At 42.0% G+C, this 14,917-nt stretch overlaps 1 protein-coding gene and 1 long non-coding RNA gene across 3 annotated transcripts; one reads left to right on the plus strand and one right to left on the minus strand.

Moving 5' to 3' along the window:
* Nucleotides 1–481: 481 nt before the first annotated feature.
* LOC107727243 (tenascin-R-like) lies at nucleotides 482–3,838 on the plus strand. 2 transcript variants are annotated; one of them, XM_016537047.1, is made up of 3 exons: nucleotides 482–638; nucleotides 737–900; nucleotides 3,271–3,838. In XM_016537047.1, exons 1-3 carry the CDS (start codon nucleotides 506–508, stop codon nucleotides 3,355–3,357), a joined length of 384 nt encoding a protein of 127 aa, XP_016392533.1. In that variant the 5' UTR covers nucleotides 482–505; the 3' UTR covers nucleotides 3,358–3,838. The 2 variants fall into 2 exon arrangements, with proteins under 2 accessions (XP_016392533.1, XP_016392534.1); XM_016537048.1 differs by lacking the exon at nucleotides 3,271–3,838 and adding an exon at nucleotides 1,030–1,521.
* Nucleotides 3,839–11,681: 7,843 nt separating this feature from the next.
* LOC107727245 (uncharacterized) lies at nucleotides 11,682–13,302 on the minus strand. The gene is made up of 2 exons (XR_001638336.1): nucleotides 13,165–13,302; nucleotides 11,682–11,823 (listed from the first exon to the last, which is right to left on the minus strand). It is a non-coding gene; the product is annotated as an uncharacterized LOC107727245 (long non-coding RNA).
* Between the last annotated feature and the right edge of the window lie 1,615 nt (nucleotides 13,303–14,917).

Genomic DNA, 14,917 nt, shown 5'->3' on the forward strand with positions numbered 1-14,917 from the left:
ATTGGAAAATAAACTGGACAGAACTATTGTACATTCAAAGGAAAGCCTTTGGCTTGAGTTGCAGAAGCCATGGGATAACATTAGTGTTGAAGTTCTCAGGAAATATACTGACACTATGCCAGAGAGGTGTGCTGCTGCAGTTGCTGCAAAAGGTGGACATACCAAATATTAAAGTTAAAAGCAGATAAAAAACAGTATGACTCACTTCATCTGATATTTGTTGTGCTCAGAGCTCTGTTAAGTCCCTATGTCATCATGCAGGACCACACTTCTTCTGATGCAAAGGGAGTGCATAATTTTTCTGAAACAGCATAAACATGGGAAAAGCAGTGGACACTGTATTATTACAATCCCACTGTTTTACAGTGAAGACATTTGTGTAACAGGCACCTGTTACACAGTCAAGTGTGAAACAACAGTCAAGAAGGTTTGTGGTGCCCTCTAGAGGATGACATGCTGTCTTCTCCCTGCTTTAGGAAATGAGCAGCTTCATAACTTCACTAAGATGAGTCCAATGACACTGAGAGTCGACCTCAGAGCCGGAGACGAGTCCGTGTACGCACACTATTCCTCGTTCTCCATTGACAATGCAAAAAAACACTACACCATCAGAGTGTCTGGATATTCTGGCACAGCTGGTGAGTCTATCATGAACTCCATGCGATGACAGCCATTATGTGCATGTAGGCAGGATGAGGTTGTACACCTGTAAAACTCTGCATGTATGCATGTACAGGTGACTCACTGACGTACCATAACGGACGGCCGTTCTCCACGCGGGACAGAGACCCTCAGCCGTTCATCACGCGCTGTGCCATGTCCTACAGAGGTGGTTGGTGGTATAAGAACTGCCACGAGGCCAATCTCAACGGCCTCTATAACACAAACACCAACCACCAGGTAAAGCAGCTGACTTCACCCAATACATACAGCCATATATACACACATACACACATGTAGATATATATCTTCAAGTATCAAGTCCATTGGTCTGCACCAGTTGTAAGGTCTGTGTTTGGTTTCTCTCAGGGAGTGATCTGGACCAAGTGGAAAGGCAAGGATTTCTCCATTCCCTTCAGTGAGATGAAATTCCGCCCAGCCTCATTCAGGCCCTGAACATGAGGAGAAACGCATTATTGCAGGAGAGCTGGGACGCCCTCCCGTTATGGACATAAACCTAAACACACCATCATTGAAAAGCAAGTATCATTACTGCACGTATAACTACACTATCAAACTACATAATTACATCTACACACATACTCCAATTGTAATATATCAAGGCCAAAAAGGCTGTTTATCTGTAGTCTATATGTAGGATTGTACAGTGTTTGGATTCTCTGTGCTCTGTGCATTGGGACGCCCCACAGCAGCTGGAAGAAATATTATGCACTGCCTTCTTCTCTACGATGAAGCTGTGGACTAGGTGTCACGCATATCAGCTTGAACTACCAAGAGTCTGATGTTTGTATTCATATTGCTTTGTATGTACCATATTTCAGTGTCTTACAGAAAGATTTCATAAAATAAAAAAGCTGTAAGTTGGTATATGTTAGTGTTTTTAACATTCTATGGTTCTATAAAAAAAAATATATATTTGATATAAAAAAACATGTTAACGATCATTTTGGGCAAGTTTTTTTTTTTCTCGCATACCAAACTATCTAGCTTTGTAGGTGTAATTGACAGAAAAACACAGAATTGTTGACATTTTTGCAGATTTATTAAAAAGGAAAAACTGAAATATCACATTTACATAAGTATTCAAGTACTCAGTACTTAGTTGAAGCACCTTTGGCAGCAATTACAGCCTCGAGTCTTTTTGGGTATACAACAAGCTTTGCACACCTGGACTGGGGGATTTTCTGCCATTCTTCTTTGCAAATCCTCTCAAGCTCGGGCAGGTTGGATGGGGAGCGTCGGTGGACAGCCATTTTCAGGTCTCTCCAGAGATGTTCGATAGGGTTCAAGTCAGGGTTCTGGCTGGGCCACTCCAGGACATTCACAGAGTTGTCCCTAAGCCACTCCTGTGTTGCCTTGGCTGTGTGCTTAGGGTCATTGTCATGTTGGAAGGTGAACCTACGGCCCAATCTGAGGTCCTGAGCTCTGTGGAACAGGTTTTCATTGAGGATATCTCTGTACTTTGCTCCATTCAGCTTTTCCTCAACCCTGACCAGTCTCCCAAGTCCTTGCCGCTGAAAAACAGCCCCACAGCATGAGGCTGCTACGAGCACACTTTACTTTTGGGACGGTACTCTGCAGGTGATGAGCAGAGCTGGTTTCTTTCAAACATGATGCTTAGAATTGAGGACCATCAGACCAGAGAATCTTGTTTCTCAGAGTCTGAGGGTCCTTTAGGTGCGGTTTTGAAAATTCCAATTGTGTTTTCATATGTCTTCACTGAGGAGAGGATTGAGTTTGGCCATACCGCCATAAAGCCCAGATTGGTGGAGTGTTGCAGTGATGTTTGTCCTTCTGTAGGTTTTTCCCATTGGCATATATGATCATGGAGCTCAACTAGAGTGACCATCAGGTTCTTGGTCACTAGTCTAGACAAGGCCCTTCTCCATCAATTGCTCAGTTTGGTTGGGCGACCAGCTCTTGGAAGAGTCCTGGTTGTGCCAAACTTCTTCCATTTGAGAAATATGGAAGCCTGGTTTTCGCTCTGATATGCATTATCAGCTGTGAGGCCTTTTATAGAGAGGTGTGTGCCTTTCCAAATAATGTCCAATCAATTTAATTTACCACAGGTGGACTCCAGTCAAGGTGTAGAAACATCTCAGCAATGATCAAGAGAAATGGGGGAGGCACCTGAGCTAAATTTCAAGTGTTGTTGCAAAGGGTCGGAACAGGGGCGTCGCTATGGTTTCCAGGCCCTGCCGCAATCATGTAAAAAACACATCCGGGGCCCCCTCTCCCTCACCGGGCCCTTGAAATCGTTCTAACCTTCCCCCCTGTTACGGCGCCCCTGAGTCTGAATACGTATGTAAATGTGATATTTCAGTTTTTTTCTTTTTAATACGTTTACATAAAATTATTTTTAATTAAATTAAATTAAATAATATTCTGTTTTCACTTTGTCATTATGAGGTATGGAGTGTAGATTAAGGAGAGAAAAAAAGGAATTTAAACAATTGTAGTATCAGGCTGCAAAATACCAAAATTGAAAAAAAGTGAAGGGGGTCTGAGTACTTTCTGAATGCACTGTATTTTATATATATTAGTCCATTGTATGCACCAGTTGTAAGGTCTGTGTCTGGTTTCTCTCAGGGAGTGATCTGGACCGAGTGGAAAGGCAAAGATTTCTCCATTCCCTTCACTGAGATGAAATTCCGCCCAGCCTCATTCAGGCCCTGAACAAGAGGATAAACGCATTAGTGCAGGAGAGCCGGGATGCCCTCCCATTATGGACAAAAACATAAACACACCTTCATTGAAAAACAAGTATCATTACTGCATGTATAACCACACAATTAGGCTACATAACCACATCTACACACGTACTCCAATTGAAATGTCAAGGCCAAAAAGGCTGTTTATCTGTAGTCTATATGTAGTATTGTACAGTGTTTGGATTCTCTGTGGTCTGTGCATTGTGACGCCCCACAGCAGCTGGAGGAAATATTATGCACTGCCTTCTTCTCTACGATGAAGCTGTGGACTAGGTGTCACATATATCAGCTTGAACTATCAAGAATCTGATGTTTGTATTCATATTGCTTTGTATGTACCTTATTTCAGTGTCTTACAGAGAGATTTCATAAAATAAAAAAGCTGTAAGTTGGTATATGTTAGTGTTTTAACATTCTATGGCTCTATAAAAATATATATTTGATATAAAAAAAACATGCCAACATGATCATTTTGCGCAATTATTATTATTTTTTTTTCAGTGATTCTCACCTACCAGCTTTGTAGGCAATAAAAGAAAATCATATTGCAAAGCAAAAAGTGTTGCAAAAATGCTCAGACACACAATCTGTCATGAACTGCTCCAAGACAATTAGGCTGAGAATCCAAATGTAGTGTTTATTCAGAGGGTAATCCACAATCACAGTCCACACACAGACAAAAGTCATATACCAGCAAAGCAGTCCAAACAATAACAAGAAACACATACAAAGAGTAATCCAGAACGATGGGCAGAATAAAGCAAGACACAGGAAACCAGGAAATAACAGCTTAGAAATGCAGTACTTAACGCATGCAAGACTTCACAATGAATGACTGAATGAACCAGGCTATAAAGAGTGAGCAAACAGGGTTAATGTGATTCAGGAGAAAACAATTCAGGCATGATGAGTTTGGGTAATGGGAAATGGAGTCTGAGAAGCAATAGGCAGTATGGTGATAGAACCCTCTGATAGCGAGTGGGAGGAACAACAAGGACTGGATTCGTGACAGAATCCCCCTTGAAGGAGCGGCTTCCAGATGCTGCAAAATCAAAACAACAGTCCAGGAGGGTGGTGGACAGGAGGACCAGGTCCATGTGCTAGGGGAGGACCTGGGGACTGAGGCAGAGTCGGCGGAGCAGGGGGAGCAGGGAAACCAGGGCAGAGTTGGCAGAGCAGGAGACCACCAGAGTGGAGCAGGAAGAGCTGAAGACCACCAGGGTGGAGCAGAAGACAACCAGGGCAGAATGGGCGGAGCTGAGGACCACCATGGCGGAGAGGGTGGAGCAGGAAGCCACAGCAGAGTTGGAGACCCCAGGGGAGCTAAAATATAGAGCACAGTTTATTTACTGCCCCAAGGGCCAAGGCAGGGAACTCAGTTAAGTTCAGGGTCAACTTCTTGGACAGGAAGCATAGAAAGTTCACGAACTGCCTTCCTGGCCATGGCAAGACAGGTAGAGTGTTCACGAATGGCCTCCTTGGCCATGGCAGTGTAGACAGACAATTCAAAGATGGCCTGCATGGTTGAGACAGGACAGGCAGAGAGTTCATGGGACGGCTTCCTTGGCCGTGACAGGACAGAAAAAGGGTCCAGAGACGGCCTCCATGGCTGTGACAGGACGGACAAAGGGTCCAGAGACGGCCTCCATGGCTGTGACAGGGCAGACTGTGAGTTCAAAGGTGGGTGCTACCACCTTGAGAGGAGCTGGAGCAGACACCGCTGCCTCGGGAGGAGCTGGAGAACAATACGTGGCCCAAACACACCAGAATGCAAGCCCCAAAATGGGAAGTGTAACCACCAGGGATATGACTTCGGGAGCCGCGGAGCTTGAGAGCGCTGAGGCCACTGGGATGCCTGCCACTCATACCGACATCAGCAGTGGGTCTGCCACACTGGACACCAGTCTCGACTGCCTGGGCAATGCCTCAATCACTTCAAGTGCAACGTTCGTGAATGTTCTGAAGACTCTGGACTGGCGGCCATCTTGTGAAGAGACTCTGGAGTGGCGGATATGACAGGTAGAGGATCTGGGATGGCAGCCATGAAAGAATGAGGCTCTGGGATGGCAGCCATGACTGGACAAGGCTCTGGAATGGCAGCCATGAAGGATTGAGGCTCTGGGATGGCAGCTATGTTGTGAACAGGGACTGGAGTGGGAACCACAGGACAGGAAGGTGCTGAAAGCACAGGACTATTGACCATTATGGCAGAACGTGCTGGAAACCATGATGGGCCTGCTTCCCTTCAAAAAATTGTTTAGGGGAGGTGTCCTCCTCAACCTCCTTAACAGTGAAGGGGAAGCCAGTTAGGAGCAAGGCATAATCAATCAATTCCACAAGCAACCTTCTAGGACAATAGCTTGGAGTTGTTCATGGAGTACATAATAAAAAATCAAACAGTGCAAAATATGGGAAATCAGTAAGATATGCAATGCCTAAAAAGTCTCTGGTGTGGTCCTCGAGGGAGCGAGGAAAACACGGAGAGACTCATAATGAGACTTAGGTGGAAACAATCAGGCATGATGAGTCTGGGCAATGGGTAACAGGAAATGCAGTCCGGGAAGCAGTAGTCAGTATGGCGATAGAGCCCTCTGATGGCGAGCGGGAGGAACAATAAGGACCGGACTCGTGACACAATCAGATAATTTTGTACTCTGTTGTTACATATTAATGAGGCAGATACAGACAAGTGCCATTTGCACGCTTTACTTGAACATTGTCAAATGGACAGCACACCTGACTCCATCTCACCTGCTACAATTGCTTAAAGGGATAGTTCCCCCAAAAATGAAAATTCTGTCATTAATTACTCACCCTCATGTCGTTCCAAACCCGTAAGACCTTCGTTCATCTTCGGAACACAAATTAAGATGTTTTTGATGGAATCTGAGAGCTCTCTGACCCTCCATAGACAGCAAGGATATTACCACGATCAACGCACAGAAACGTAGCAAGGACATTGGTAAAATAGTCCATGTGACATCAGGGGTTCAACCGTAATTTTACAAAGCTATGAGAATACTTTTTGTGCGCAAAGAAAACAATGATAACAATTTATTCAGCAATTCTTCTCCCCGAGTTACTGTCTTCCGCCATTTTGGAGAGTACCCCAAAACGTAATCAATGTAATGAGCGTTGTTAACGTTCAGCATGCACACGCTGTCTACTGAACGTAAACAATGCTGATCAGATTCCATCAAAAATATCTTAATTTGGGTTCCGAAGATGAACGAAGGTCTTACGGATTTGGAACGACATGAGGGGAATTAATGACATAATTTTCATTTTTGGGTGAACTATCCCTTTAAATAAGGTCACCTATATACAGAAGCCCAGAGGTACCAAATACAATGTAGACGTTCATCAATGACACCACATTTTCCCCATACATCACATTACCTCCCCCATTTAGATTAAACACCACATTACATCAATATTAAAAAAAATCATCTATAAATGTTTCAGTTTTTAAAATGCTGTGGTAATTTAATGGTCCGTTTTGGGCACCTCAAGTCCACTGGACGTGCGGCACGGGTCTCAAGTGGCACCACAGGCTCACATAATGTATACATTTGTAAATCAGCTGGCATCAGATCTTCATCACTAGTCTCAGCAATCAGAATGGTCCCTTTTTCACACTGCTGCTGTGGAATATCTGAAGAGGCAGGTTCTGAAAAGGCAGGTCTATGACATCCTTGATCACCTGGAGCATCTAAAGAGAAGTATTGTGATTTTAATTGCTCACTATGCTGTCTGAACACAGTGTATTATGCTTGGTCCTTTACCTCATATGATCCCAGGCCTGTCTGTTGCATTACTACTACTGGCAGCCACTTTGGATCTCCTCTTCCAGTCCTACTCAGGAACACTGGTTCATCCACTTTGAATGATCTCCCTGTTGCTCAGTGATCATGCAGGTATTTTTGCAGATACTGCTTCCTGCGAACAGTCTCTTGATTATTAGGTTTAAGGAAGTCCAGTCTGTTATGAATATGCCTCTTCAGCAGGTGACTGGCCTGTGGTGCTGTTAGGTGTTATACGATAGTGCAGCAATAAAAAGAAGAAATTTTATCATCAAAAGACATATTTCATTAACCAGATTTCATGCCGATTTTAAACATCTGGACATACCTCTCGGCCAATCAATTTGTTGCTGGATGTCTTCAACCTGGTAATTGTTGCTTGAGTAGTAATTTGCGACATACAAAAGACTTCTAGCTATTTTGAATGGGCATCCATCAAAATATCATAAACAAATTATTAAGAAATGGCCCTGAAAAATCTATACGCAACCTCTTCAGACACTCACATCCAAGTCAATCTTTGGCCACCTCACATATTTGTGAGCTAAGGCTTTCATTTTAACAATACCAAGATGACCAACTTGAATGGAACAATCACTCTTGTGCCCCATAGCACACATTCTTGCTCTGATTCATCTCTCTTCATAAAATACACCTTCAAATCATCTAGCACCTCAATCAGCCACCCCTCCATGATATATAGCGTAAACTTCTATAGAGCTCACAATCCATTCTTGTCACTCTGGCCATCTGTCTTGCATTGAGAGGGGCTTCTTTGAAGTGGTCAGACAAAAGAGTGTGAATTTGAGATAATACTGCTTCAGTTTCAGCATCTTTGATCTCAGACAAAGGCATACGTGCTAAAGCATGCACATTTCCAATCTGTAGAATGGGGCCAACACAGTGATTTGGTGAGGAATAATAGCGACCATAATAGTTAACTAAGCCAAGGAACGCTCCAAGCTCTTTCACATTTGAAGGTGGCGGTGCCTCTTGAATGGTTCTAACTTTGTCCTTCGTGGGATACACTCCCTTTCCGTCTATCACATGACCCAGGTACTAAATTCCTGTTTGCCCCTATTCACACTTTGACTTATTCACTCTTACCCCACTTTCTTGGAGGTGCTGCAAAACCTTGGAAATATTTGCCAGATGTCCCTGCTCATCTCTGCCCATTATAAGCAGATCATCCAAATATACAATCACCTTCAGATCACTCATTAAATTTTCCATGATCTGCTGGAAATGGATGGGGCTTAACTAATTCCAAAAGCTAAACATTTGTACACATATAAGCCCTTACACATGTTGATAGTTATACATTTCTTTGAATATTCATCCAATAAGACCTGTTGATAGGCTGAGGTGAGATCGATCAAGATTGAACATAGCCTTCCTCCAATAAGAGTGCCTAGCACTCAATACATGGCAAAGAGTATGTTTCAGTATTAGCGGCTTGATTGGTAGTTACCTTGTAATCCCCACACATAATCAGAACTGGAACTGACCATCCACATGAGGCCTCAAAGGCAACATGGATGACCATAAATCAGATATCCTGCCACCAGCAATTTTGAAGCAAGTCTAACTAAATAACTAACTCTTCCACAGCTTTAGTATGAGATGCTCTGAACTAGGAAAGCCCCTCCAACATTGTTAACTTTAAACAAGATTAATGGTCGAAAAGATAACACATCATGACTATCACAAGTGAAATCATGAGTTAACACTATAAGGGGAGTTTGATTCTTTTCCTAGTACACAGTGCCCAGACTGAGACTCCCTCCGAGACCATGTCTCAGGACCTACTCATTGTCGAAATCATACTCTAGATTTAATATGTTTCTCACAGAAACCAAATTCCACACCACACTGAATAGCACAGCGACTGGCTTTACATATCAAAAATGCATCAGATCATCCCAAAATGATGCCAAGAGGACAAACATCATTCCATTGCATAACTCTTCTTTCTTTTCTTTTCCGTTGAGAGGCTTTTCTAAGTTAAGTTTTGCCGAATAGTCATGTCTCCGACTTTGTCTTTGCCTCCCTCAACCTTCAACCAGCCGACAAGAATCCACACCCATCCTTCAGCCAAAGCCCATCATGGTTGGTTTCCGAAGACAACAAACCTGGGAAACTCCTTTTCACCTGATGATGCCGCCAAAAGGAATCCCCAACACATGTAATATCTCTAGACTCTCCAGACTCTAGCTGAACTGGTGCATTTTATATAAAGTTTAATAGCCTTATTTAAAACTCAATTTGAGGGTTAAATTAAATGATTGATGGTTCATTCAGGTCTAAGAAATTGCATATATTGCTAGAAACTTAAGATTTCATATTCGATGTTATCACTCTCTTAAAAGTAATTATTTTCTCATGTTCTTTCTGCAACTTGTGTGAATGTGTGCGTTTGTGTTAGATTAGTTCACGTCTTAGGTTTTTATCAATAAAGTCTTGTTTGTTTTTAAAGAGAACTATCTTGTGTTTTGTGCACCTGGAAACCTGGCACCTGGTGTTTTGTCACCTGGAAAGGTGGTGCTTCACACATCACAAAGTAGTAGGAGCCCAAGAAATGAAGAGCTAGTCACTCTTCCTGAAAGAGCTGGTCCTGTCAATGTAAACCTGCAGGGTATGGACAGAACATACATACATCAGATCCACTGAGATAATTTAGTGCACGAGGAATGAACAGAGACTGCACGCAAATCACTGACCTGTTTGGCTGAAGCCAGGAGCATAGATGTCTTAAAGGACAGAAGCTTGAGAGAGATATATCCCAGGTGCTCAAAAGGCTGTTGAGACAAGGCCTCCAGCACCATGGAGAGTTCCCATCCTGGAACAGCTCTTCTAGCGACTGGAAGGGAATGGTCTTCATAAACCTATAAACAAGGGGGTGTTGCCCCACCGTAGTGCCATCAAACCTATTATCAAATGCAGCGACAGCCCATAGCCGCTAATTAGACCTTAGTAGTTCACCCAAAAACGAAAATTCTGTTATCATTTATTCAGCCTCATGTCGTTCCAAACCTGTATGAGTTTCTTTCTTACGTTGAACATAAAAGAAGATGTTTTGAAAAACCAGACAGTTGTTGGTTCCCATTGACTTCCATAGTAGGGAAAGAAATACTATGGAAGCCAATGGGAACCAACAACTGTTTGATTACCAGCATTCTTCAGAATACCTTCTTTTATGTTTAACATAAGACAGAAACTCATACAGTGTGGGCCGACCTGAATCGAAAACAGTTGGAAATTACCAAAGGTTGCACAGAATATTTACAATCTTTCGTTTCATCTTTAGGCTTATCAAATTCTGCAACAATCCATATGTTGCTGCTCCCGTCTCACTAAGAAAAGTTGTCACTTGTTTTGTATCGTCCACGTCATTGGCCATGATGTACAACTCCACTTGCTCAGTATACACTGACCATGATTCATTTTCAGTCTTATACTCATCCAATCTTCCAGTCTGCATTAAACTTTTTATTAGACTGCACACAGCAAGAGTGGCCACAGCCTGGGCTTGAACCCAATCAAATATTTCTGGAGAAACCTGAACATGTGCATCTGCTCCCATCCAACCTGACAGAGCTTGAGAGGTGAAGAGGAGAAGAATGACAGATAATTGCCAAATGATGATGATCAAAGCTTGTCGCATCATACCCAAACATATGAGGCTGTAATTGGTGCCAAAGGTGCTTCAACAATGTATTGAGCAAAGGCTGTGAATACTTATGTACATGTGAATTTTTTTATTTTTAATAAATTTGCAAAGATTTCAAACAAACTTCATTCACGTTGTCATTATGGGGTATTGTTTGTAGAATTTTGAGGAAAATAATGAATTTAAGCAATATTGGAATAAGGCTGTAATATAAAATGTGGAAAAAGTCAAGTGCTGTGCATACTTTCCGGATGCACTGTATATATCAAATAACAGAAAATGTGAATGGATTCAGTAAGCTTTCTCTTGGCAAGCTCTGATTTCTGAGACGGTTATGCCACTCATTTCCCTCATAGAGTTATTCACTTAACACTCATTATTGTGTTGCAGTTTTACAGGTGATTGCATAACGTCCTGCTATCCTCTAGTTCACCTGTTATCAGCAAACCAGACTGTGTCTGCTGAATGGGTCTTATATTATTCGGTAGAATTCATTATTCTTTTTAAGGTCATTTTCCATGCTTTTTCAGTTCATCAAGGTTTTCAGTTTCAGACACATCTATACTTCTGAATGTTTATCCTTCTTTAACATCTTAGTGAGCTCTTCTCGCCACTGTTGCTAACTGCAGCATTTATATGGCCGCTCTTGGTAAAGCTGCTCTGGAAGAATATATGTGAAGTTTTGTTCCATTAAACTGAATAAAAATCAAAGTAATTTTAAGAGCTGTATTGCAGGTCTGAAGACAAGGACAAGCGTCAAAGACAGACTGTATTAGGATGAGCAAACTGTAAATAATGCACACTTGTACAACAGCATAATGGTTCTCACAGTCATGTGGCAAAGGTTTATTGAGCTGAACTCCGAGGAGCTGACAGAGGTACAACATGTATTCAGTCTGAGCCGTTTGCTTTGTGGAACGCGGTGCTTCATCTCTAGAAGTCAGAGTAATGCAGAAGCCTAGAGACAAACAACAATACACATGCTTATACAACACCTGGATAACACTAGCATAGCAAACCCATCAGTGTAAAAGAGGTGTAACAATTCACTTGTTTTCTAGATCTATTCATTTAAAGTCATTCATTCAAGAAACAGTGTCTGGTATCCTGGAGAGCAGTGGTTAATGCCCGATGTGAACTGACTCAGCAATGGATTTCTAAAGCGGTCTTCCCATCTCTGCTCACCTGAGGAGCCCAAACACAGCTTGTTCTGCACCTGTGTGTTCATGTAGGGCAGCGGTTCCCAAACTGGGGCGCGCACCTAGGGGTGCACAGACCGACCAGCAGGGGTGCGCGAGAGAATGCTTTTGATGATCTGTGTGCATTTTTTGAAGGGGCAAGTGAAAGATAATTTTACTTGCCTGACCAGACAACTAATCTAATCTAATTAAAACATCAAATTAGGGAAGCACCAAAATTTTGGCGAGAATGATTCTGATTTTATTACACTTGGTGTAAACGGCAATTCATAATAGATAATCAATAGTAACAAGGTCGCGGCAGTCGAGACTCACATGAGACAATCTCATGGAGAAATCGAAACAAATGAACACAACTGCACACAGAAGAAACATACTGCGGTAAAACATTTAGTTTTTATATTTATTACATAAAGCCTAGCCTAATTAATTAACATGACACGACTAAGAGAGTGCAGTAAAATCAGTAAGATTGTAAATTCGACATTGATTTTAAACAAGACTTCAAACGAGTAGTTAATATGAAGTGACTTAGGGCATACATTTTAGTACAATAATGTCAATGTGACCGTTTTTGCTCGATTTGTTTAACGAAATAGTTCCAAACAAACTTAGCAGCAGAACTGTCGCGCATCTCTGAGCAACACACAGCGTCAGCGGTGTTTCGTTAGGCTACTGAATGATTCGCATTTTTGAATTAATAATTTGAGTCAATGATTCAGTGGTCCATTCATAAAGACAGGCGCTTGCTTCATTCTTGAACTCAAACACTAGAAAGGGGTGCACGCTGCAAAAAGTTTGGGATCCACTGATGTAGGGTATGCTTTTCCTTTCCAGTTACATTTAGTGCACTGGACAATCTAAAATAGTTTGTCTTTTTCTTTCCTAAAATGTATGAACCTAATTACATTACATTTAAAGAGACCTATAAACGCATTTTAAAATACACAGAATAAACGTTTATTAAATGTTCTTAATCTGGAAAAGTAGTGTCTAAATGCTAAACCTGTGAAACAAATTAACATTGCACATGCAGCAAAAACAAAAGGAAACGAATGTAACTGGCATGACAGCAACATATCGGTGTTGTTTGTTCTCACCTGAAGAGCAGCGCATGGCCTTTATTATTGGCCACAGAGTAGAATCCGCTCCGCGGGGAGAAATCCAGACAACGGGTTTGAAATATAGTCTTCTTTTGGAATTGTGGAAAATTGGAGAACACCGTAAAACTTGGAAGATGGACCTTAAAAGGAAAAAAATAAAAAAAGTTATCCAAATTATTCAGCAACTAAAAATCCCAACAAATTACCAACTACCCCATTATTGTGTATAACTAAAAACAAGCCAGATTACACCAATAACTGCATCTGAAATCCAATTCTGCAGCTTATGAACACAGAAAATATGCACTTTTTCAGTCATCTACAATTCATTACAATATGAAGTTTGTCTATTTATACACACACATATATATATATATATATATATATATATATATATATACACACACACACACACACTGCTGAGCAATTTATTAGGAGCAGCTGTACGGATACTTGTGCAATTATCAGATCTGCCAATCATGCTTCAGCAGTGCAATACTTGATTATACAGACATGGGTCTGGAGCTTCAGTTCATGTGATGTCAGTAATGTTGAGCGTTGCTCATAATTTGCACAAACAGCATGAATCAGATATTTCTTCACGGACTTTATCCTGCTTGTTCTGAATCAGTCGCTAGTAATTCTTGACTACTTGAGTAAGAGTAAAGAAGAGTCCAATGAAAAGTGACTCAGGTCATTATTAACACCGTTACCTCAACTTCAGTAATTACTACAGTAAATATTTGCACTTTCACCCGAGTAGGCTACAGGTTTTGGTGACTTAGTAAATGCTGATGTTCAATGCAGGATGGGACACTGATATCAGCTTCTGCGTTCAGTAAGTGACAGACAAACGGCGTTCTGACGTTACTCACCCACAGGCCAGATACAGGCCATCCCTGGACAGAGCCAGAGAAGTCCCTCTGACACAGCCGTCATCTGGAAACTTCTTCAGACACTTACTGCTCTGCACGTCCCAGATGAACACCTCTCCTTCCTCTGTGACACACACACAGGCATCAGTGTTTATCACACAGTGTGGACGGCAGTGGGGAATCAGAGGGTCCGGTCCCAGTCTGTCCAAACATGAAATGTCTTTGTGTGACCGCAGACCAACTGTCCTAAGAGACTGAGACTGCTCTTGCTATTTCTGGGGTGAAGTAAATGACTGACGCATCGGTTTTGCCAATTAATCGGCACCGATAGTTGATTGGCGGAACTATTGGTTATCAGCAAAAATCCATGCCGATAGTTTTTCCGGGTTGGGACCGTTGCTGGAGAAGCTGAGAAGGTCCTCATTATACAGCAAACTCCCTACAGTCTTTGTTATACAGCACAAGAGCGGCCTCTAGAGACTGAGATCACTGACATCGTGTGCAGTTTAGTCACGTGATTCTGTGCGCTGAACAGGGCGGGACACTTCAGATGTGCATTTAATACATCGACAACGAACTATAGTGCTATAGTATACTATAGTGCATGTTTTCATATCATTACTTGGTAATTCATTTGTTGACTAGACGCTGCATTTGTGGAGAAAGGACAGCAGAAAGTTTGCTATCAAGACTGAGAGGACGTGCACATTAGCAGCACCTCAAGCGGTTAAAACAATGTGACCAAAACACACGCAAGTCCGTCTTAAATGTTTAATGTCACCATTGTTGCCATCTATTTGCATTTGTTTATATCCATCTGGTCACATTAATGCATTTGTTAGCCAATGAAGTTGTAGATTCAAACCTAGTGACAT

The sequence above is a fragment of the Sinocyclocheilus rhinocerous genome, unplaced genomic scaffold, assembly GCF_001515625.1.
Source record: "Sinocyclocheilus rhinocerous isolate Xijiao unplaced genomic scaffold, SAMN03320098_v1.1 scaffold2804, whole genome shotgun sequence".
NCBI lineage: Eukaryota > Metazoa > Chordata > Actinopteri > Cypriniformes > Cyprinidae > Sinocyclocheilus > Sinocyclocheilus rhinocerous.